The following is a 21,305-nucleotide window of genomic DNA, read 5'->3' on the forward strand; positions in this document are numbered from 1 at the left end:
CGACTATCGGTTAATTCGCATCGAGTATCCCCGGTGCCGCGGGCGGATCGCGATTGCTCCGCGTTTTCGCGTCCTTTTTACCCGTCCGTCCTCGAATTCCGCGAACAAAAATAGTGTCAAAAGTGCTAAATCTGACGACAAACGATTATTCGTATTATCAAATGATTCGCGTTATCGAACAATACGTGTAATTCGCGCATCGCTCGGTACTTGTAGTCGGCAGTGTTCGTCGAGTTTCCTCGCAAGATTCCGTTCTCGAATTTGCGCATTTCGCATACATATACGCGATTCGTTTATTGGACAAGTGATATAATTGCATCTCCGGACTCGCAATGTCGAAGAACAGTGAGGGGGACATCAAAGGATCGTCACGGCGAATTCTTTATGATCGGAGACGCTGCTTGCTTGAGATATCGAGGTATTTGCGTCCGCCATGACACTTTCAAATTTTCGGCGCCGGTGCGTGTCAGTCGCGTTGAGTACCGTCGACGCAGTGTTCGAATCGCGATCGCTTCATTTTTGCGCGTCTGTTTTACCAATCTTGTGTGAATTCTGCGTACGGATGCGCTTATTTTGTACCAATCCATCGTTATTAAGGGGAAGCTGGAGTTGCTAGTGAACTATTTTTTCACTATAGCGATGGTAATTGCAGTTTCGAAAATTCTCTTTATTGCTTGTGCGGAATAAAAAATCCTTTTCCACAAATGAAGTATAGATAGAAAGAAAGCCCGCTCTACAGGACTTTATATTCAAAATGGCAAAAAGTTAGAAAAGACAAATGCAAGTTTTTAACTTTTTTCCATTTTGAGTATAAAGTCCTGTAGAGCGGGCTTCCTTTCTATCTATACTTCATTTGTGGAAAAGGATTTTTTATTCCGCACAAGCAATAAAGAGAATTTTCGAAACTGCAATTACCATCGCTATAGTGAAAAAATAGTTCACTAGCAACTCCAGGATCACCTTAACTCATTCTCCGACATTCGCAATATCGAAAATTATCGACGGGCCCGTGAGAGGTCGTCGGTACGGATTCTTCATGACAGATGCCGCCACCAGTCTGAAATCGAGTCGCGCTGCCGCGATTCCCCACACTTTTCAAATATCTCCATTGATCTTGTCGCGCGAACGCGTCGGGAGTGCCGAATGAAACAACGGGCGATTGTTTTCATACGATTGATGTTTTCTGATCTCCGCAATCACGGTCTGATGAGTCCGTCGGAACTTGAACGTGTGTTCGCGTGTGTGAAGTGCGTCGTGAAGCACAACGGAGTTTTCTCGACGAAGATGAAGAGATTCCTCTGCGTGGCACGTGTGCTTTTGTCTGTTTGTATTATTCAGTTAATGGTGTGCTTATGTGTGTGCATTTATAACTAATATGATGAATTAAATTGTCTGTCTCGTTTTTTAAAGACTAAACTGAATTTGCATATGTTCGGTAATGCTAATAATGCTTCAGGTAACGTAGATTTGTCGCAATTGCGAGACTTTGGGTGAATTCTCCTTTTCCAGGAAACGCAATATATTTTCTAGAGCTGTAAAATAGATTATGTAGATTAATTTCGAGTCATAGCCATAAATAGATTGATGCGGGAGTGAAAATATTTCACATTTCATTAAAATAGTAGTTGCCAATACTTTCGTTATTTTTACATTACCTTTTTTATCATTGGCATCCATAAACATACAAACGATGGAAAATCGATTCAATTGACTCAATGAGCATAGCAGATTCACGAGCAAATCTGTGTCTTTCGGTGTGCAAAATTGTTGTTCCAAACAGCGCAAAATAAGGCTGAGCATCGTTGCATCCAGTTTATTGCCTATAACTGCAAAAATTCGAATAAAAATTATTTTATGTTAAATAGTAGCATTATGCCATATAATATAAAGAAATTATTTGTCATTTATTTTTAAATTATAAGATTTATCCTCTATAGATATATAATCATATAAATATATAATTATACAGATATATAATTATATAAGATTTATATTATTAGTATTGATAATCAATATATTTCATTTTATGATATTTACTCTTATTTATATCCTCGTACGCCACAATCCGCAAAAGTTTCGCATGTAACGTCAAAGTAGCATCCTTCAGTGATTGCCACAAACGTAAAAATTCATAAGGCGATTCGATATGCTCCAGTTTCTGAAAATTATATTGAGACTATTGTTTTTACACTTTTGAATTATGCAACATGTTTCTCTTAAGTCATACCTCAAGATCCATTTCCAATTTTCTGTCGTAGCTTTCTTTGCTCTCGTTTCTCGAATGAATCTTGTTCGATTTTAAACTCGACGTTTCAGTCTTGCTTTTCTTTTCAAGAGAAAATGAATTTTTATTTTCCTCTATATCTGATTTCTTGGTCAGCGCATTTTTTTCTTTTCCCTGGCTTGTTTCTTTCTCCATTTCCAGTTTAGTCTCTCTCGAGTCATTGATTTCATTCCATTTTTTACATTCATTAAGCGTTTCAGCTTTATTTGATATTAATGTACCGTTTTTCTTTGCAGGGGAGGATAATTTCTTATTTTGACTTGTGCATGATTCTCTTATTGACGTATTTTTCTCTTCCTTCGGGTCAGTTTCTTTCTTCATCTTTCCTTTCGTTTTTCCAGAGTTTGCACCTTTCGATTTCTCGTATGTTTCATCGTTCGGAAGCTCTTCGATGATAACAGAAGAAGGTTTCGCCTTACGAGGCGCTGACATGCATGAAAAAATAGATTTCTTCAAGCTGCCCTCTGCACCGCGTGATCTAGTAAATGATTCGGGAAAAATCGTGGAAATGTCTTCATTCCTACTAGCGTAGGAATCTTGCAATGTGAACGTTTTATTTCTGCCGCCGAAATCTTTCGCAACAGGTGATAATTTATTGCCGCTCGAAGAGTCGCGTGTAGTTTTCCCGTTGCTTTTATTTGCCACGGCATCCGCTGCTGCTGCTGCTTTATTGCTCTCAGTTTCCACGCAGTAACTCGTTTTTACGTGTGGTTTCGTCGCAACATTTCGCGATGAGCTTGGCGCTCTGTCGCAATAACATATATCGTTGTTAGTACGCTGTTTCGGACGTTCGGTACCGTTCGTTTTCACAATTCTCTCCGATTTTATTTGCTCGACCTTGTCTTCACCGTCGTTGACATTTTCTTCTATCTTCATCCTGACATTTAATGACAACATATAATGTTTATATCTCTATAAATTGTTACTGTCCTAATAACCACAATTCCAGAAATATTATTATTTCTAACTTGCTTCAACTTACAATTGTATAATTTTAATTTAATTACTATATACAGGGTGAGGCACCTAAAACAGGCCACCTGAATATCTCGGCTGTTATTGGTGATAGAAAAAAAATGTGTCAGACCAAACTTGCATGGTTTCGAGGGACACATAATTTGTTCTAAATAATTTTTTATTAGGTGGACGCGTAGAAGTCATACGAAGGTCAACTTCGTTTTTGTAAATGGTATGATATGTTTTTTTACGTACCATCTAGTAGAGCGTTTGAAGATGCGCACATTGATCTACGGGTCAAAATCATTCAAGGTCACTGAAGGCTAAAATTTCTAAGTGCTAGAACTTTTTCATTTCTGAGTTTACGGTATTTTTAATAGCAGAGAACTCTAGGCAATATAAAGTAAATTATTTTCCCTTGCAGTTGGCTTTCAGTGACCTTGAATGATTTTGACCCGTAGATCAATGTGCGCATCTTCAAACGCTCTACTAGATGGTACGTAAAAAAACATATAAACCATTTAAAAAAACGAAGTTGACCTTCATATAACCTCTACGCGTCCACCTAATAAAAAACTATTTAGAACAAATTATGTGTCCCTCGAAACCATGCAAGTTTGGTCTGACACATTTTTTTCTATCACCAATAACAGCCGCGATATTCAGGTGGCCTGTTTTAGGTGCCTCACCCTGTATATAAGAATTAAAACAGTCAAACTTGATGAATCAGTTTTACCTTATTTTTCGCGATTCGCACGGTTTTCTCAGCTTGTTCACGCCGGATATTGCCGTTTTGTTAGTTGGCTCTAATTTTAAGACAGCTTCATAATCTGCCAAGGCCTGTACAAAATATTTTAATTATATACATATACACACATGCAGATATAATTATACAAAAATATATATCTGAAACATTATTTGTAGACAGAGAATCGAAGTAAAAAATTTTTTTATGTATTAATCTATGTTAAAGACTGCAATGTAATTTCCATACCTCGTGTATTTTTTCGAGATTTTCCAAAGACAATGCTCGACGAAGAAGTCCTTTGATATTTTTGTAATCCATCCTAAGTACCGTATTGCAGTCATTAAGCGCATCCTCGTAACGTTGCAGCTTTATAACTAAACACAATGCATATTAAATTAATGGAACTTTATTATAGACTTACGTGACAGTTTGACGAATTATATGTTAGAACCAAAAATATTTTTCTTAAAAATTTCATTCCTTTAATTGAATTTTGTTATTGTCACAAATGGTCTAGAGAAAACATTATTTAGTTAGAACAACTGTCAAAAATAACGAAAGTTTATAGGCGATATTTCTTTATGCGTGATGATTATTAATTTACTCAAAGAAGGGACTTGCTTACATGTCATAGCGCGATTGTTATAAGCATTTAGATTCGAATCAATGTCGATGCTAGCGTTGTAATGCCGAAGGGCTTCTTCGTAATCGGCTGCTCTGAAAGCTTCGTTTCCCTTTTCTTTCTCTTGCGCTGCTAGTACGTTTACTTCCGTGCCGGTTAACGAAACTAGTAATAGATTAAAAGATTTAATAGAGTTAGCATGAGATCCATAATTCTATTAAAAATATAATAGAAGATTAATGAGATATTAAATTTTATCAAGATCTATGAGATGTACGTGCTATTTGGACTATCCAGTAGATTCATGAATCTGCTTGATACTTCTCTCTTAACTGTCGTTTTTTCGAAAAAGTCACTTTACGAGCTTACGTTTATTGAGTGTCGTTTTATGTGCCATGTTATTCGTTTTATCCAAATCCTTTCGCCGTTGCTGGATTCTCTTCATTTCGGCCTGTCGTTGGTCGTCCTGCAGGTCTATCCTGTTTATTTCCGTGTCGGCGTCATATTTATCCCAGGCCGCGTAGTCGCACGAGGTTATTCGTTTCGGCTTATCGTGCTTTTTCTCGTTGACTCTCATCTTTTTGTCCTTAAAATGCGATGCGTGAATTATCAACGAGTTTGTATTATTTATTCACAATTTTGTGAATAAATAATGAGTAATGGTTGGCATGAGTAATGGTTAGATAGCTACGTTTAGCTCTAAATGAACTAATCAATTACTATTTGCAATATAAATTGAGTCTTGAGAATTAGTTCATTAACAATTAAGAATTAACACAGAAATGCATATTGTAACAAAATACGAATATTAGCAATTTTGAGGAAAGGAATGCTAATATGATTTTAATAAAATATTATTATATATTATATCAATATACTTTTTCGACGTCCGATTTTATCTTTCGAATTTCCGGCTGTGAACACGGATCAGTAATAAGGGTGGCTTTTCCTTCGTCCAGATCTTTCTCGCGAGATTGCATCTCACACGTCCAAGTGCTGATGTCGTCGTCGATTTCCTGCCGTTCCTCGGCATTCAACATATTTCGTCTCAAAACTGGCTCCGCCTTCCTCAAAACAGCGCTCGTCGGTTTAATCTTAGCAAGATGTTCCTCTGCGTGCTTCGTCAAATCTGGATATATTCCTTCTTCGCCAGAACTGGTATTAAACCGCATGTAGAGATGTTTATGATGAATCGTTAATAAACGTGCCGGAAAATAACGGGTTTAATGGCGTTTTAAGCAGCAAGGTTGCAAATCTCGTTGACGATTAGCGCGAAGATTAAAAATTATCAATATGTACTGTAATTATCATAATGTACCGAGGATTAGCCGCGAGAGATACGCAAAATAGGAAGCGCCAGGGTGGCGAATCAATAATATTTCGCGTAGCAGAAGCTTTCAGAAACCAACCTTGTAGATCTGGTTAGCGAGCGTAAAAGAATCTCCCGGCGTCAAAATGCGCCGTAAAATAGCGGCGTTTAATTAGTATTAGCGTAAACGTTAAATCTTACATTTTTTCCGACGTTTCGAAGAACTCACCGCAAGATGAGAATGATTCGCTCCAAGGTTTTTCCATTGGCGCACCGTGATATGAATTCATACGAGAGATGTTCGATCGGTATGTTGTACCTCTCGAGCAGACTTTTCTTCTCGGGTTTCTGCACGACGCTAATTATATCTACCTCCTCGTTGCCCATGATGACGGATGCGGGGAGCGTTCCCGAAGATTACACCGCAAAGCGTGCGCAGCTTACCCTCGTCGCTGTACGCGTTCGGCGGAGACAACGGTTGAATAGCGGTTGAGTAGCAATCGAACCGGATTCGTGTAGGATCTCTGAGAAGCGCATGCCAATCACGTTTCAATTACTACTTAACTCGACGCTTGTCTCTCCGCTTTCTGACGCACTCTTTAATTCGTCAGGTTGCCACGGATACGCGAGTTGTTGATTTTCTGCACTCGGGCTTTTCTTCGTGACGATCGATATCTGAGTACAACTCATTCGTTAAGCTTCCACGATGTCGCAAACAATTCGAATTTGTTAAAAGATTCATACCTGAAAAAGATAGATTTGGATTTCTTCTTTCGTCGACACTGCATTTCACATCTTGAATTTTTCAATTTCCAAGTCTTTTTTAAAATTAAAACTTTTAAGAACTTTAAATTGTAAGATTTATATAAATCTTATTCCAAGAATATGTATTTAGAAATAACAAATAATATATTTAAAAAAATTATCTTTTTGAGGAGAATAACTTGGAATCTCTTTACGTCGCTGCGTCGTTAAACCTTCGGAACTGAATGACACGTGAACTGAGAAATAACTCAAACTTCTCGCGGCGTCGTTAATTTTTTTAAGAACATTCGATAACTCATGCGATTAATGAAAAATTGCCTGTATTCGCTCAGCACGCTTCCGCGAGGGAGAGCCGCGGATCGCGAATAATTCAACCTCGCCACGCATCCCTAAGGAAGATAAATTCGCGTTTCCACCTTCGTCGACACCGCATCTCGCATCCCCGCATCGCGCGCGCGGGAGAGCAGGATCTCCCTTTTCCAACAGCCTCCTCTCCTCTCGCGGACACGCGCTCGTGCACCGGCGCTCGGTCCGCGCGCACGCTTACCTGTTAACACGGCAGTCGGCTTGTAGTGTGGCTCGCCGCAACGCAACGCGCGGCAGTACACGGCGGACGAAGGAGGTGTGCAGTCGTCGTCGTCGTCATCGTCATCATCGGGTCGTCGCCGTGCCGGTCCCGGTGAGCGAGCGAGCGAGCGAGCGAGCGCGGCCAAGTGCATATTAGACGAGGCGGCCGCGAGCGTCGCGCATTCGCCGGCGAGCGCTCGCTGAGAGTGGAGAGCGTGGTACACGGAGGAGACGCGCGTTTTACTCTCTGTCTCTCTCTTTCGCGTGCACGCACGACCCATTCGTTCTCCCTTGCCGTCAAGTGCACGCTTCGCGCGCGGTGCATTCGTCGTTCCGTTGCCCGAAATTCGCTTCGTAAGCATCGTGAGCGAGTCGCGAGTCCCTCCACCGGAAGGCTGCACTCTTTTTTTAGCGAGGGATTTCGGAGTTGTGTGCTCCGGCGGTTGTGTATTCCTTTCGGGATCATCGTGTCGTTCTCGAGTGTGAGCTAACGTGCTCGACGCAGTACGAATCTCGAGAGTACCGAGATGTGATCCAGGAATTATAATCGAATCGAGCAGTGCCTGACGAGCAGCTAGTAGCGGCTCGTTTCTCACGATCAGTGTCGTCGCATTCTGAACTTTTAAACATTTATCTCGCCTCGGTAGCACAGCTGCAACTGACGAGTTGTAGTCTGTTCGGCGAATTACAGTAGCCAGATTCCGATTGTCATTGCACAAGTGTCGCAACCGTTGAGGTACCAGGTAATTATCCCGTCCGGCAAACTTCGCCAAGAGATTTCAGTGCGCGGTGTAGTCGAGGATTAAAGATGTCACCTGAAAATTCAAGATAATTATAAAAACTTAGTTCTCTCGTTAAAACGCGTTGGAGCTTCATTAATCCAACATACCGTGTGCAGCTACCTGAAGTGTCTTGGTGAATGCTCGACAAGTCGTAACGTATTACTTAATCCACGGATCGTCGGCCTTCCTCGACGTGACTAACGCAATTCGCGATCGCTGCTAATCGACAGAACCAATTCGCACAAAAACTTTGGACGCGTCAATTGAAATCGCATACGCGAATACGTTTTCGATCTGGACGAAGCAGTTGAAGATTAATCTTTTTAGCGTAAATTGTCACTGTGGAGTTTGATCTAGTCATCTCTTTCGTTTATCTCTTCGATCTTTTGGTATCTTTCGGTCTCTTAAATCGCTATAATATACGTACTGACAGGCAGTTGAGTTGATTACGTTCATTGCTAATAGACGTTGATAGAATCGGAGCTAATTGAGAGAATCTTTGGAAGATGCGGGCGTGGAACATCGCAATTATCCTCTGGAGAGAATCAATTCGTTTAAAAATAAACAATCGACGCATCTGCACATCGTGAACTGGCTCCGCGCGAGGAAACCGATACGCGGTTTCCTATTACGCTCTTCTATCACGAGTAGCGAGTTGATTTTCACTTGCGCAGCTGACGAGACACGTAGAAACACATCCGTGACACGTGCCGAAATTTAAGTGGATACGAAACCCGAAATAGAACGTGTAATCGATCACGGAGCGCGGTGACGGCGAAATGCCATAATTCGGAATTGGATTGAATTAATTAAGCCGAGCTCGTACTAGAAAATGTCATTTCGCTTGACGAATATTCCACTCGGTTAAACATTGTCCGTATATTTGATTTAATTTGAGATGACTTGGTTAAAATTGGTTGACTCTAGAGCTTCAGTACGGAATATTATATTCTACGGATAATTTCCTACGAAAAGAGACGAATTTAGAGATGCTCAAAATGGAGTGTAATTTTATAACATAAAATATGCGCGAAATAAACAATAATTTCATTATAAAAGCGCTCCGGGTATGTGCAACATATATTTTTGCAGCAGACGGTCATCAATGACTCCATATTTGTTGTCTGTTGAAAATGCTGAAACGTAATTTTTTCGCAAATGCATGATCGCGATCAATAAACATTGATACCGTTGAAACGTGTTATAGTCACGTTTTATCGTTTTAGTGAATCGCGTTTTACCGGATCAGATGCGATAAGTTTGATTAAAAAGTTTCCGTCTTATTTTTATGTCTCATTGGTTCATTGAATTTGATCTTCGCAATCGCTTTGCGATACAGAATAAATTTATCGAAAGTTCGCTACTAGTTAATTCGAGTGCGACTTTATTAACCGAATTTGTTATCAGAGTCGCGATTTGTGTTCCACTCGCTTTTAATTTAATTTAGCACGTGTTGCAATTCACAGTCGCGCTTTGTTGTCCAACATTGTGACGTGTTTCGCGATAAGGTTGAATTACAACAATCTTGCGTGAATAACATCGTCCCGCAGTGCACTCTGGGAGATAATGAGGTTTAATACGTGATACGGAATGCGTTATCTAATCTAGATATCATTTAAAGCGTAGGAGAGCCGAGAGCGAGAAGCGAACGGCGACTTCGCGATTTCTGACAGAGAACTTTATGCATTTCTCGCGCGCTTTGCAGCTCCTCGCGGTATTAATTATTCCCCCGTTACACCAATCGGCGTCCTTCCCCCCGTTATATCTATTACTCTGTCATTATATTAATTGTTGCTTTTATTACGTCAATTATTTTCTGCTATGTTAATTGCTTTCGCTCAATTATTTTTCCGTTATACCGTGTTTGTTTGTCGTATTAATGATTGCCTAGACTTTCGATTCTGATTAAGCGTATCGCGAAGCATTTAGGAAGTTCTTATTATTCCGCCATCAATCAAAAATATCACAAAGTGGAACTTTTTAGAATTACTCGTGTAATAGTCTCTTCCTCCCGAAAATACTTTCTTCGTTAATACAACCATATAAAGAAGACAAAATGATGAAATGCTCCAGTTTAACGTAGGTAAACACAAGAAAATCACGCGCACGAAACGAAGTAACTCGATCTTTTAATCAAATTCCTCGCGACTCGACGGAGACTCAAAATCAAGTTCACGGTATCAAGAAAAACGTTCGCGTATTGAAACAAAAGTCCGCACGTCGCCACGGGGATGAATGCATCCTACTTTTCTCGTAGTAATCGTCTACCATCGCTTCTACACGCGCGAGCGAGCGATCCGAGAACGCGTGCGAGTCGAGTGCGTGGCGAGCGCGCGTTTGCCGGTGTACGTACGTATGCGCGCGTGCGTGCCTGTCTTTTTTTCGTAATCGCCGACGTGTCGGCGGCGCCAAGCTAGAAGACGCAGGGGAAGGCCGACGACCCGTTATAAATGGAACCAGAGAGACGGCATTTCTCGAATCGCTGCTTGTGTTGTTATTCGCAGCGTAGCGTCGCGGGACGAGCGAGTCGGGCTCGAAAGCTGCTCTTTCTTCCGAGGTGCGAACGAGGGAACCAGCCATCACACAAGGAGGCACGAGCGGGCTATCCGGCTCGATATCCGGTGAAATAAAAAGCAGCGGAGGGACGAAGGAAAACGGGAACCGGCAAGGAAGAAGAGGAAGCGGACGCTTCCTACATGCTCTTGTGTCATAAACAGAGGCTGAGAGATAGTTAATTAGCGTGCAAAGCAATGAGATATTGACGCTCATTAGGAAAGAGAGAGAACGAGTTGACAGTCGCGGATCACGGCTGAAATTCTCGGTGTCCAACTGTAAAAATAAATATCGCGAGTTGCATCGTATTGGCATCGTCGCTGTCTTGAATACAATTGAATTGTAAGTGGAGCGTAATTGATCGATGTACATTTGATGTAATTATCAATTGCACGAGAAACCATATCATCCATAGCGTAGTGCTCTTCCTTTGATAGTCCTTTGTTGGCGGGACAGAAAGACGAGACGAACGAACGAAACTGCGTCGGGTGGGACTGCGTCGTTGTGATTGTCTTTGAGATTCTGATAAGATAGCGGCAATCGCGTCCGCAAATAAATATCGCCTTCCGAGCGCTCGACGAGAAGACAGCTTTGCGATCCCTAGACGAAGGACGTGAGGTGGCAATTGCAACGAATGGCGGCTGTTTCACGCAATCCTCGATCCGATTCAAATCCGCGGTTCTCAATGTGAATCACTGCAGCACGGAGTTTCGCAAGATCGACATCGTCGTCGTCGTCGTCGCGTGGCTGAAAAAGGGGCTGTGTTACTCAACGAGTTTTATCGCGCCATTAAAGTTCTCGCACAGGGAATAGCTCGAGCATACCGGACTACTGGCGCTGTGGTTACATTCGCTCGTCAGTTGGAGAACGTTGACTAGCCGTTCACATCACAATTTTTATGAATCCATTGAGAATTAATAAATCAATTAGTTGATGGTTATTTCATCCTTGAAGCAAATGTCTGGCCGAAGTGGACACCAAGGAAGATCAGCTTCACCATCAACGATAGATTGTGACTACTTTTATCAACCTTTTATTGTTTTGAAAAGATCTTAAGTCGACATTGCTCATCAGTTCTGAGGTTTGATCGCCGAGGAATTAAAGATTCAAACCGATAACTAGTACAACGTACCAGCAAAACAACGAAGAAGTGGAGCCAAGTATCGTTCGAGTTATTAAGGACAAAATTTAATGAAACATTGCTCAATTTGATGATTCTTTACATCACCGTGCCATCGCGAAGAAGTGATGACTTGAGATGATCGATCCGCTGGTACAGCAATAGTTCCGTAAGTGCATTGCGACTGTCGCGAGGGCTCGGGAGGGACATCGGCCCTTCCGCGTGCATGAGTGGGTCAGTGTCTTGACGAGGACCTGGATGTGCGTGCCGCGTAAAGTGCAAAGTGATGTAATTGGTGCATCCGGCGCGCAGGCGATGTGTGATGCCAGCCCGAATGACACTTAACCCACGCAGCTGATGACAAACGTAAATAGGATCAAGGTGGTCGTCCTCGGCGGCCCCAGAGTCGGCAAGTCAGGTGAATCCCCTCATCTTATCACACTTTTATGCCATCTTGGTCTCCCACTTGGTCTTGGTCTTCACAGATAATTCCTCGTGTTTGTTCTTGTTATTTCCCTTATCAACGCCATTCTCAGAATTCCAATACCGAGAAAAGAAAGTGATTGCATTAACTAAATTAACTTAAGCGATTAAACTGATTTTGGATTATTTTACAAAAAACTTGCATTTATTTAGGATGTAATTCGAACCATACGAAATATCTCTCTGTATTTTGTGACCTGCAACCAGAGAGGAAAGTTAGCACATTAGCTTCGTGCTAAATCCGACTGCGGTACGAAGTGGATTGCAGAATACGTTTATGAAATATCGACTTCTGCAGAATTTGAAGATACGGTTCTGCTGATGTCGCGTCGAAACTGATATTAATTTGCGCGCTCGCGGTCGAATAATAAATAATAAATCTCGCGAGAAAAAACGCGCGGGTTAATTATGGCGCAACGATGTGAAATATTGAATCACGTCGGAAGGACGTTCATTATGGTGGACGATACTAATATCGCGTCGCCGTACAGCGTGTAATTTCTGCGCGTTGTCTAATAGCGCACCGACGGGACGCATTGAATGAAAGTGCCGTTAAGATGGATACGCAGAGTCCGTGGAATAATACGTTGCATTAGTTAACCCGACAGTCGCGCGACGCATACAAAGCGAGCAAACGAACGGCGATAAGGCGGTTCGCCGACCTCGAATAAATCCTATTAATAACTGCTAGGACCGGCCACCTTAATAAAGCGTATTCTCCGTTTTATTTTATTTTATTCTCATCTAAATCTTCCCTCCGTCTTTCTGTTCGCCCGTATTGTGCATCCTTGAATCGTTACGTCTACGCTGAGGTTCTGAATTGTTATTATTCCTCAAGCCTGTGCATCCCTGGAGTTTTGCGTCCTTAAGAGCTTCATTGAGTTTTTCTAAGATTGCTATGAGATCCAGCATTCTCGAATTTGTAGAATTTAAAACGTTTTTGTCAGCCGAAATTTCTCCTTAAATTTGCGCGCTCTTTTGGATGTTCTTGAGAAATTAGCTCGTATTACTACAATTTCCCTGTGTTAGTATACTTGATTGCAACACATTAGTATTCTTCGCACGTTGCAGCGTCGAGTACGATCGTGATCGCGATTAAACATGCGACAATGTCATTCACTCCAGTTTTTGCAACGGAAACGTGGTATCATTATGCGGCGCCACCATCCATGGGAAGAGGGATGTCTTAACGGGAGAGAATCCTTAAAAGTCTTCCGTGGGATCCTGCTGCGTATAATAAGGACCTCCATGAACGTTATCGGATATATACTCCTCTTGAGCGGAAGAGGGGGTCGCGCCAGGCCACGAAAAATCTCGCACGGTTGCAACGGCAGGTTGCGAGATCTGGACATCCGATACATCCGTCCTGTTACCCGTGGTGTTCGTCCCTGGATTCCGAGTTTACGCAGTAACATTCCTCCTTCCCTTATCGCACCTTCACTCGATATACACGGTGATCCGAAAGAACGTTGTTGAACATACTAAATAATCCAAGTTTGTCTGCTCCTCAATAAAGGAAACGAGAATGCTACCTGGAATAGAATTAAACGTTTAATTTAGAACTGCGGTTGTTGCTACATTGGTTATTTGCGTACAACTTGTTACAAGGATATCGATAATATGTCGAATGCAATAAATTTCGAACTGGACGTCTCCGATTACATTACGGGTTTTCAACAGTGATTTTTGCGAAAATTGCGCTAACCGCGAAGAATCGTAAAAAGAATCGTAGTCTCGTGAAGAACGCAAGATTGTTATCTACAGCCATTTATCTGCGTTAACGCTCATTGAAGAGGCAATTGACGGTCCGCTACCAAGAGAGCCGAGATGTGTTCATAAATTCATTTGGCCTAAACGACTTGCTTTATTACCGTGTCACAAGAAAAGCGTACAGACAGAAAAAGAATAATAGCTCGTGGAACTCGTGCTTCAATGAGTTTCTTTCTTGCATGATCAATCTGTAGCTTTTATTATCTTCTTAATATCTCGCGTGAAGATTTACGCGGATAGTTAAAATATTAAACTTTCTACACTAAATCACAACGTAATCACGCTTTTTATGGGGATTACATTTCCTGGTATTTTCATTAAAGAAACGTTTCTTTTGCATTAACTCTTTCACTTTTTTTACGAGATAATAAATTCTCAAAACATCTATCTTTTGCATATTTTTATAAAATTTACGCCACTCGAGATAATCGTCTCTGTGTACCGTAAATAGAAGATTAAATGCTAAAACAGGAGTAAAAAAGTTAATTATCGAATGTGAAATTAATCGATCTATTTAAGTACTCGGTAATTTTAACCTGCCGGTATGTGGGCGAAGAGAATTTCTTCCGGCAAAGGATCGCCTTGAGTGTTCGGAGCAGAAAGGAAACTTCAACGAGACAAGAGGATGCGCTTGGTTGGTCGCGCCGCGCCATCCCGATCCTTTTATATCCTCCGTCTCCTTCTCCCTCTCTCTTTCTGTCTTTCTCTCTGTTCCCCTTATCCACAGCGATCGTGGCCGTAATTACTATTTTCTTACGTCCACCAAGCGGCTTATCCTCCAACGATCTATCTATAGAACCCCGCGCTGGCAACCATCGCACGTCGGCGAATGGCACCGCGAATGGCTGCGTTTTGCTCGTACCGTTGCATCTTCCACATTACACACAATTCTCCGCAGGTGACTTAATCGGCTTCCCTCTTCTTATTCTTCTTCGTTCTCTTCTTCTTCCTGCTCGCTTCTTGCCCCCCTCTTCTCTCGCTGGTTTTTTTCTCTTCTTCATTTTGTGCGGAGCCACTTGCGCAATCGATCGAAAGATCTTCTCTTCCCTCCAGAGGTTGATTGCCACTTTTTGGATTGCTGCCATTTCACGGCGCTATTGTGGTGGATCCCTCTCCTTTTTGCTCTCCTCGTGCTCACGCTAATTTGATCTCGGATTATCTTCTTCTCGTAATGTCTTCTTTTTCGCGGGTTTTGTCACAGTTGACCGTCGCGAAACGTATCTGCCACAGGAGTGTCTCGCACTCTTGGCGGGCCGTCCGTTACTTTTATCCGTCGTAAATACGCCAGTGCCGAGCCCGCCGTATTGTCACACTCGGCCGAGTTGACTGTACGAAGATAAGAACTTTATAAACGCCCTGCATCTGGCACGAGTGTCGGGTTTCCGTCGCGTTTGGACTTCGACGTGACGGAGAGCGTGCTTCCATTAGGCCCCGCGCGCTTGGCACAGATCGCTGTTGGGACTATTAGGCATTGCAAGCAACATTCTCGTGTCCACATCAATTACTCCACAGACTCCGATTCGCGCGGCGTGTATAGGATTACGCCTAACGCCGTCTCAGTTTGATGACGGTCATTTTTTAAGGGGGATTGGGTCTCCGCCCGATTACGTGGGCCGCTTGGCACGTTGCTGTAATGATTCATCTTTGCCTGGACCGTTGAAAATTCGATCTGTCAGAGAAAAGATCTCTTACTTGTAATCAATTAAGAATGTAACGCGTTGTCAGCCGAGTATGTTGATTAATCGACTTTTTGAACAAAGTGCAATAAATGCGTATTTTTGTTCAACAATTGGACAATTTTATGTAGATGGCTAAATGTTTAAGAGACAATAATGTAGAGACATCTTTCCGATCTTTAAAATATCCAGGCATCTTTTAGACAGAACTTGATGTAAAATACGCTCACGATCTGCACGTTATTAATGATGTATGTTTTGAAAGTATGAATCTTTCACTTGAAAAGACTAATTCTCATTGATCCATTGGCTTTTCGCAATCGCGTGTTGAAACGCCGGTGAAATATTGTCGTCCAGCTGCGCAGGGATATTTCGAAGATATGCACTGTATCTCTCATCTCAGCAAATAGCTCACGAATGAAGCTCTATATTCCGTTTCTGCTCGTGTCTCCAAGTCTCGTCTCCTCTTCTCTTCGTGATATTTCCCCGCTCCCCATCGTCATCGTCGTCGTCGTCGTCGCCGGGCTGAACTCGACGACAGATTTATAAACGGTGTACCTACGAGTACGAAGCGGCACGAATCTATGTACTCGATAAGTCTTCTGAGGGCCGAACGACGATGACGATGCGAGGAACGTCGTCGATATGAATCCTAGGCCGCGTTTCGCGGTGCAACGAAACGAAATTTATGAAGCAAGAAATTTATCGGCAACCCCCGGGGGGAACCCGTTCCGATATTTATGGTTTCTTTATTAACGGCCGTTGCAATGAGTTAATGGCGTTTCAACACCTACGCGCGCACCAGCTGAAGACCAGCTTAAGAATAAACATGACTTTTTAATCGGATTATTTAGAATTACGATTCCACGTACGTTAAATCAAGATCACTGCGCAATTATTCGCGAGATCGTTCGTGAGACTAATCGATCCTTTTCTCTTTCTGTTGCAGCCGTGGTTGTGCGGTACTTGACGAGGCGATACATTGGCGAGTACAGCTCGACCAGTGGTAAGTGTTTCTTCATTAGCCGATTTTTTCCTTGGGTGTAATTGCCAATATAGAACGCGGATAATCACGTTCATTTGCTCCTGATTTCTGAGGCATCACGTTCGAAATGAACGTCCCGTTCCTATCCGTTCCTATCTGAGCGTCTTTCTTCGTCGCTATCGACTTATCTTCCGAGGGGCGGCACCGGCTCGCGCGCGAAATGCTCACCCCGAGTACAAAAACATGAATCTAAATCTCGATCAGTTTCCTCGCGCGCTCCGGCGGGCCGCGACGAAAAAAATCCACCGTGAAATATTCTCGCGTTTAAAACCGGACTCTAATTCAAGGGTAACCGTGAAAAATCTTAATCATGGCGCCTCGCGAGCTACGTCCCGAGGGCATTCTAGCGGTCACAGAAATATCCACGAGATATCGAGGGTGGGTAAGAGGTGGAGGGAAGGTGCAGCGTGGTTTAGAGATAGAGTGAGGAGGAAAGAAAAAGAGAGAGAAAGAGAGAAAGGGAGACGCAACAAATACCACTGGACCCGAGGAGGGCGGAGATTTAAACACTCGATATGAAATAGAGCCTATGGGGAGGGCCCGCAGAATGCAGATCTCTCCCATAACTCATGCAGGCTACTTCGCCATAATAATTGCCGTGCACGCCCGCGGACGTATAAGCTACGACGGCGAGTTTCGCGGATATCCGAGCCACCTGGAAAAATCCATGAAGTATTGTCCCCTTAACCCTGAACCGCCGACCGCTCGTATTTTTGTGACACCTATGGCTGCGCCAGCTGCATCCTCGTCCATCCGCTAGCATCCGATATGCGAATTCCACATCACTTTATCGTGATCCTGCTAATTATGGGGACATTGTAACGATGACTGTAGAGCAGATATATAATACGAAATACGCAAATTTACTATATTAGTGAAGATTACAAGTTACAATTGGCGTTGGAGAACGCGTACCTAAATAGAATCACGCTCAAGCTTGAGTGTCCTCTTTCCAAAGAAAATTCACTTCATATTGATTATTATAGTATTTTATCGAAAATCTTTAGAATGTTTCACTGATTGACACATTTTTGAGCGAATGTCTATTTCAGCATACATATTAAGATGAATTTGGTTAATGAAAACGTAATAAGATTCAGCTTGATCAAATGAGTGCTTTCGAATACTGTTCGATGCGGAAAATACAAATTTCATAGTACGAAATTATAAGTCTTCAGTCAATCCGCAGGAAATTTCTCTTTACTTTCCTCGCAACTGCATCTACGTAACGTGCGGAAAGCTTCCCGGCACAATAGTGCAATCATCGATTTATCGAATTTCTCTCGTGTATAACTGGCAGTCGAAATCAATCTTGATCCCGATCGATCTAACCGCGATCGATAATACCGAACGAAAGTGGAAGGGTGCCGGCGCGCCGAGTGCTCTCTCCTACTATATTAATTAATTTCCTGGGAAAATGATGGATAATCACTGTTGATCGTAACCAGGAAGCGGATAATCTCGCGTGTCCCCCTCGCTCAGAGTTAAGAGAAGGGATAATCGCTCAATCGATCCTCAAAGATGACGCCGTAGGCGCTAAGATCCAATCGCCGTTCATTGAGGATCGCTAAAAAACGATAAGAATGGCGATAGGTAAAAAATTGCATTGTAGACGCGACGTAATGCATAAAGAAGATCTTATAATAGATTTTCTTTAAGAGAGTCAGAATTTTAAAATAGTTTTGGAAAATTGCTTTAAGAGGTATCAATTATCTCTTCGTATAAATAAAATATAATATAGATAACAAAATATTTCTTAGTTTTTACGTTTTCGAAAAAATCTTTCTAAGAAACTTTACTCTGCAGTATTGGCAGTCAAAGCTTCTCAGAATGTTGGCATTCTTTGGCATGCATGTTCTCCCTCTTTGTATTTTGGTACTTTGAGACACTGAAACATTGAGTCTTTTAATTTGCTTTATGTAACTCAAGAACGCTGGCGTTCTTCCAAACTGAAGGATTATTTTGACCAATTGGCCAAAATTAAGATGGCATTCACGACACGATCGCGTACAATTTGCCATTGCATATCTTCTCTCTCGGCGCATCTCATGTGAAACGAATCGAAAATGTGTCGACACTTTGTGTGCGCGACTCGTGCACGGATTATCGCGCACACTTTCGTTCCCAGTCGTTGGAGAATCACTTTTCCGAAGAAAACGCCCTCGAACGGTGAAAGCGGGGCCATTGATTTCCTTCGGTTAGTCCGTGTGGGTGATGTGGCAAACAAATCGCGGAAAAACTCTGCAATATATTAATAAAATTTAGTTTGCGTTTATTATAGTCTAAAAATACTAATAAATTTACAAGTAAGAAACTATCTTGACATTGAATTCTTAGTGGATTACACAATATTTGGACGGAAAATTATATATAACAAATATATATTAAATTAAAGATAATAAATATACTTATTAAAATTTGATACGGATGTCTTTAGAAATTTCAGAATAAATTATAAAATAAGAGATATAAGATGCAAAACTCTGAAAACTATAATAATTTAAAAATAACTAGGTTATATATGAAATAAGTATAAGCTAAGAACAGAAAGATCACTGAGCATACAGATCTAGTTAACTTTGTTCACCAGATCCATGCGAAAAGATTGTATGTACATCTACGAATCTGGGTACGACGACAGCGCGACGATACTTTCAAAATGATCACTTATTATTAGCGTCCACCGCATAATTTAAATTTGATCTCTCGAGGGAAGATCGAGGATGATCTTCCTCGGCAATTCCGATTACAAGACGCTCGTACGAGCGCACATCGCCGTTTTACGGGACTCAGGGATAATCGGTCCTTTTCATCTCTCGCCACGATGCACCGTGTGCGCGCTTGTTATTATTTCGATCTCGATTAACAATGCAAATCTCTCCTTGCGTGGAATAATTCTAGGCAATGATTTAGAAAGCGAGTCTCGTTGCATTGTCGATCTTCTCCTGTGCGCGCACGGATGGGAACGTACTTTATTCGCACGCGGAGAAGATTGCATCGTGCATCTCGATCGTTCGATAGATCCTTAGATAGATCACGTACCAGAGATGGATCTCTGGCAAAAGCCAAATCCGATCGATGACAGTTACCTACATTCCGAAGCATATCCATTGAAAGCGTGTCGCGCAATTCTCTTTTGTTCCTCCTGAAAGCTATCCGTTCTTACTATTCTAATTTCTTATAAATTGGATTTTGTGCGCTCATCAAAATTCCTCGTCAAAGATTCAACTTTCTATACCGTTCGATGTGCAAAATTTCTCCCGACGTTTAAGTATTATAACTAGATTCTTAGATTTTGATATACCTATCTGATCTGCGAGATACTTGTTTGTTAAATTCTATATTATAGACATAATTATCTCTACTTACCTAGATTGCTCGCGATTTCTTTCCTACAAGCGTAGATGAAATCTTTGCGCCTTGTACACGGCGCTCGAACTACGCCTCACGGTCTTAGAAGTCCTTTTTTCCGCATGTCGATATTTCTTCCACGGGAGGATGCAATGAATTTTCTGTCGCAACGCTTGGTCAAATCGTTTCTCCATCAGCATTGTCCGGTAATAAAACTTTCTCGAGCGTAACGGCCGCTAATATAACGATCCTTATTTGCTTGTCTGTGACACTTCGCTGCCGACACTACGAGGTGTTTATGAGTTTATTCATCCTTTATTTATTGCACCTATCCTGTTAGGGCTACTGTGTTCAGCATACTCTTCCGCGTCTTCCCTCCTTCTTCTCTTCTCCTTCGGCACGTGCTTCTCGAGCGGTTTAATCAACTTTGAGAAATACGAGCTTTCCCTTTTTCATCTTCTTTATCAAAGCTATGAACTACAAATTTAACAGCTTAGTAAAGAACTTTAAGGAGCACAAAGTATGCAACTTAGAAACTTAAATACTTGAAAATCTGAAATTGTAAAGATATAGACATTTAAAAATGTGGAATCTTACAGTTCTTAATACAGGTCTAATATTATATCTGAAGATTCGATAATTTACGAATCTAAAGATATAAAAGTATAAGCATTGAAAGTTTCATGTACACATATATCATACGCGTTAAGATAGCGATATACATACATTGCGAATTTGTAATGATCTAAAATGTAACACTCTTACTGCAGCTATTCCTTTTTCTTCGCAAATTTCTAGCGAAAGTCACGTGTCATTGTCAATGATCGTAATGACATAGCAGTGAGTGTCAGCGTAACTAATTGGAATTGTCATTACTAACTGCTCCGCCACTTTCGCGCATTAGCCGCGTTTTCTATCCTTGGGAAAATGTCGTGTAAACGTTTTCAAAGAGATCGAAATATCGTCGAAGTAACACCGATTAAGAAATATTATCTCGTTCGTTTTTCACTTATTTTGCGTTCTATGTAATCAAAGCGAAAAATAATGATAATAACTCCATAATTGTTTATTTATTGCAGATTTTCTCTATCGACACAGCGTCACCATTGATAATGTGACGACGGAGGTCGAGATACTGGACACCTCCAGGTGCGAGGTAAGTTTGTATTACGATCACATATTATTTCATCGACGAATTGAATTATAATACAAGTGTTACAAAAATAATTGCTCTTAGATTATGTGAGGGGATAAAATGATTCGAGATATTTAG

General features: G+C 41.6%; 2 protein-coding genes across 2 annotated transcripts in view; one reads left to right on the forward strand and one right to left on the reverse strand.

Moving 5' to 3' along the window:
* Positions 1 to 942: 942 nt before the first annotated feature.
* Positions 943 to 6,652, reverse strand: LOC105276141 (RNA polymerase II-associated protein 3). Its single transcript, XM_020030896.2, has 10 exons — positions 6,150 to 6,652; positions 5,490 to 5,766; positions 4,981 to 5,197; positions 4,615 to 4,776; positions 4,236 to 4,363; positions 3,978 to 4,081; positions 2,228 to 3,161; positions 2,038 to 2,158; positions 1,656 to 1,826; positions 943 to 1,532 (listed from the first exon to the last, which is right to left on the reverse strand). The coding sequence occupies exons 1-10, from the start codon at positions 6,305 to 6,307 to the stop codon at positions 1,453 to 1,455; spliced, it is 2,352 nt and encodes a 783-aa protein (XP_019886455.2). The 5' UTR covers positions 6,308 to 6,652; the 3' UTR covers positions 943 to 1,452.
* Positions 6,653 to 7,430: 778 nt separating this feature from the next.
* LOC105276131 (ras-related and estrogen-regulated growth inhibitor) overlaps positions 7,431 to 21,305 on the forward strand; it is a 38,286-nt gene continuing 24,411 nt past the window's right edge. Inside the window, exons 1-4 of the mRNA XM_011333503.3 lie at positions 7,431 to 7,995; positions 10,539 to 12,125; positions 16,586 to 16,642; positions 21,112 to 21,188. Of these exons, the coding sequence (XP_011331805.1) occupies positions 12,065 to 12,125; positions 16,586 to 16,642; positions 21,112 to 21,188 (195 nt within the window). The 5' untranslated portion in view covers positions 7,431 to 7,995; positions 10,539 to 12,064. The remainder of the gene's footprint in view (positions 7,996 to 10,538; positions 12,126 to 16,585; positions 16,643 to 21,111; positions 21,189 to 21,305) is intronic.

The sequence above is a fragment of the Ooceraea biroi genome, chromosome 6 (assembly GCF_003672135.1).
Source record: "Ooceraea biroi isolate clonal line C1 chromosome 6, Obir_v5.4, whole genome shotgun sequence".
Classification (NCBI taxonomy): domain Eukaryota; kingdom Metazoa; phylum Arthropoda; class Insecta; order Hymenoptera; family Formicidae; genus Ooceraea; species Ooceraea biroi.

Bases quoted from the DNA above. Each gene is read 5' to 3' on its own strand.
- LOC105276141 (XM_020030896.2), bottom strand. From the start codon at position 6,307: ATGGGCAACGAGGAGGTAGATATAATTAGCGTCGTGCAGAAACCCGAG. The intron at 5,198-5,489 runs GTATATTGATAT...TCGCATTTTAAG, and splicing joins TAAAATCGGACGTCGAAAAA to GACAAAAAGATGAGAGTCAA. The intron at 1,533-1,655 runs GTAATGTAAAAA...TCTATTTTACAG, and splicing joins GGATGCCAATGATAAAAAAG to CTCTAGAAAATATATTGCGT.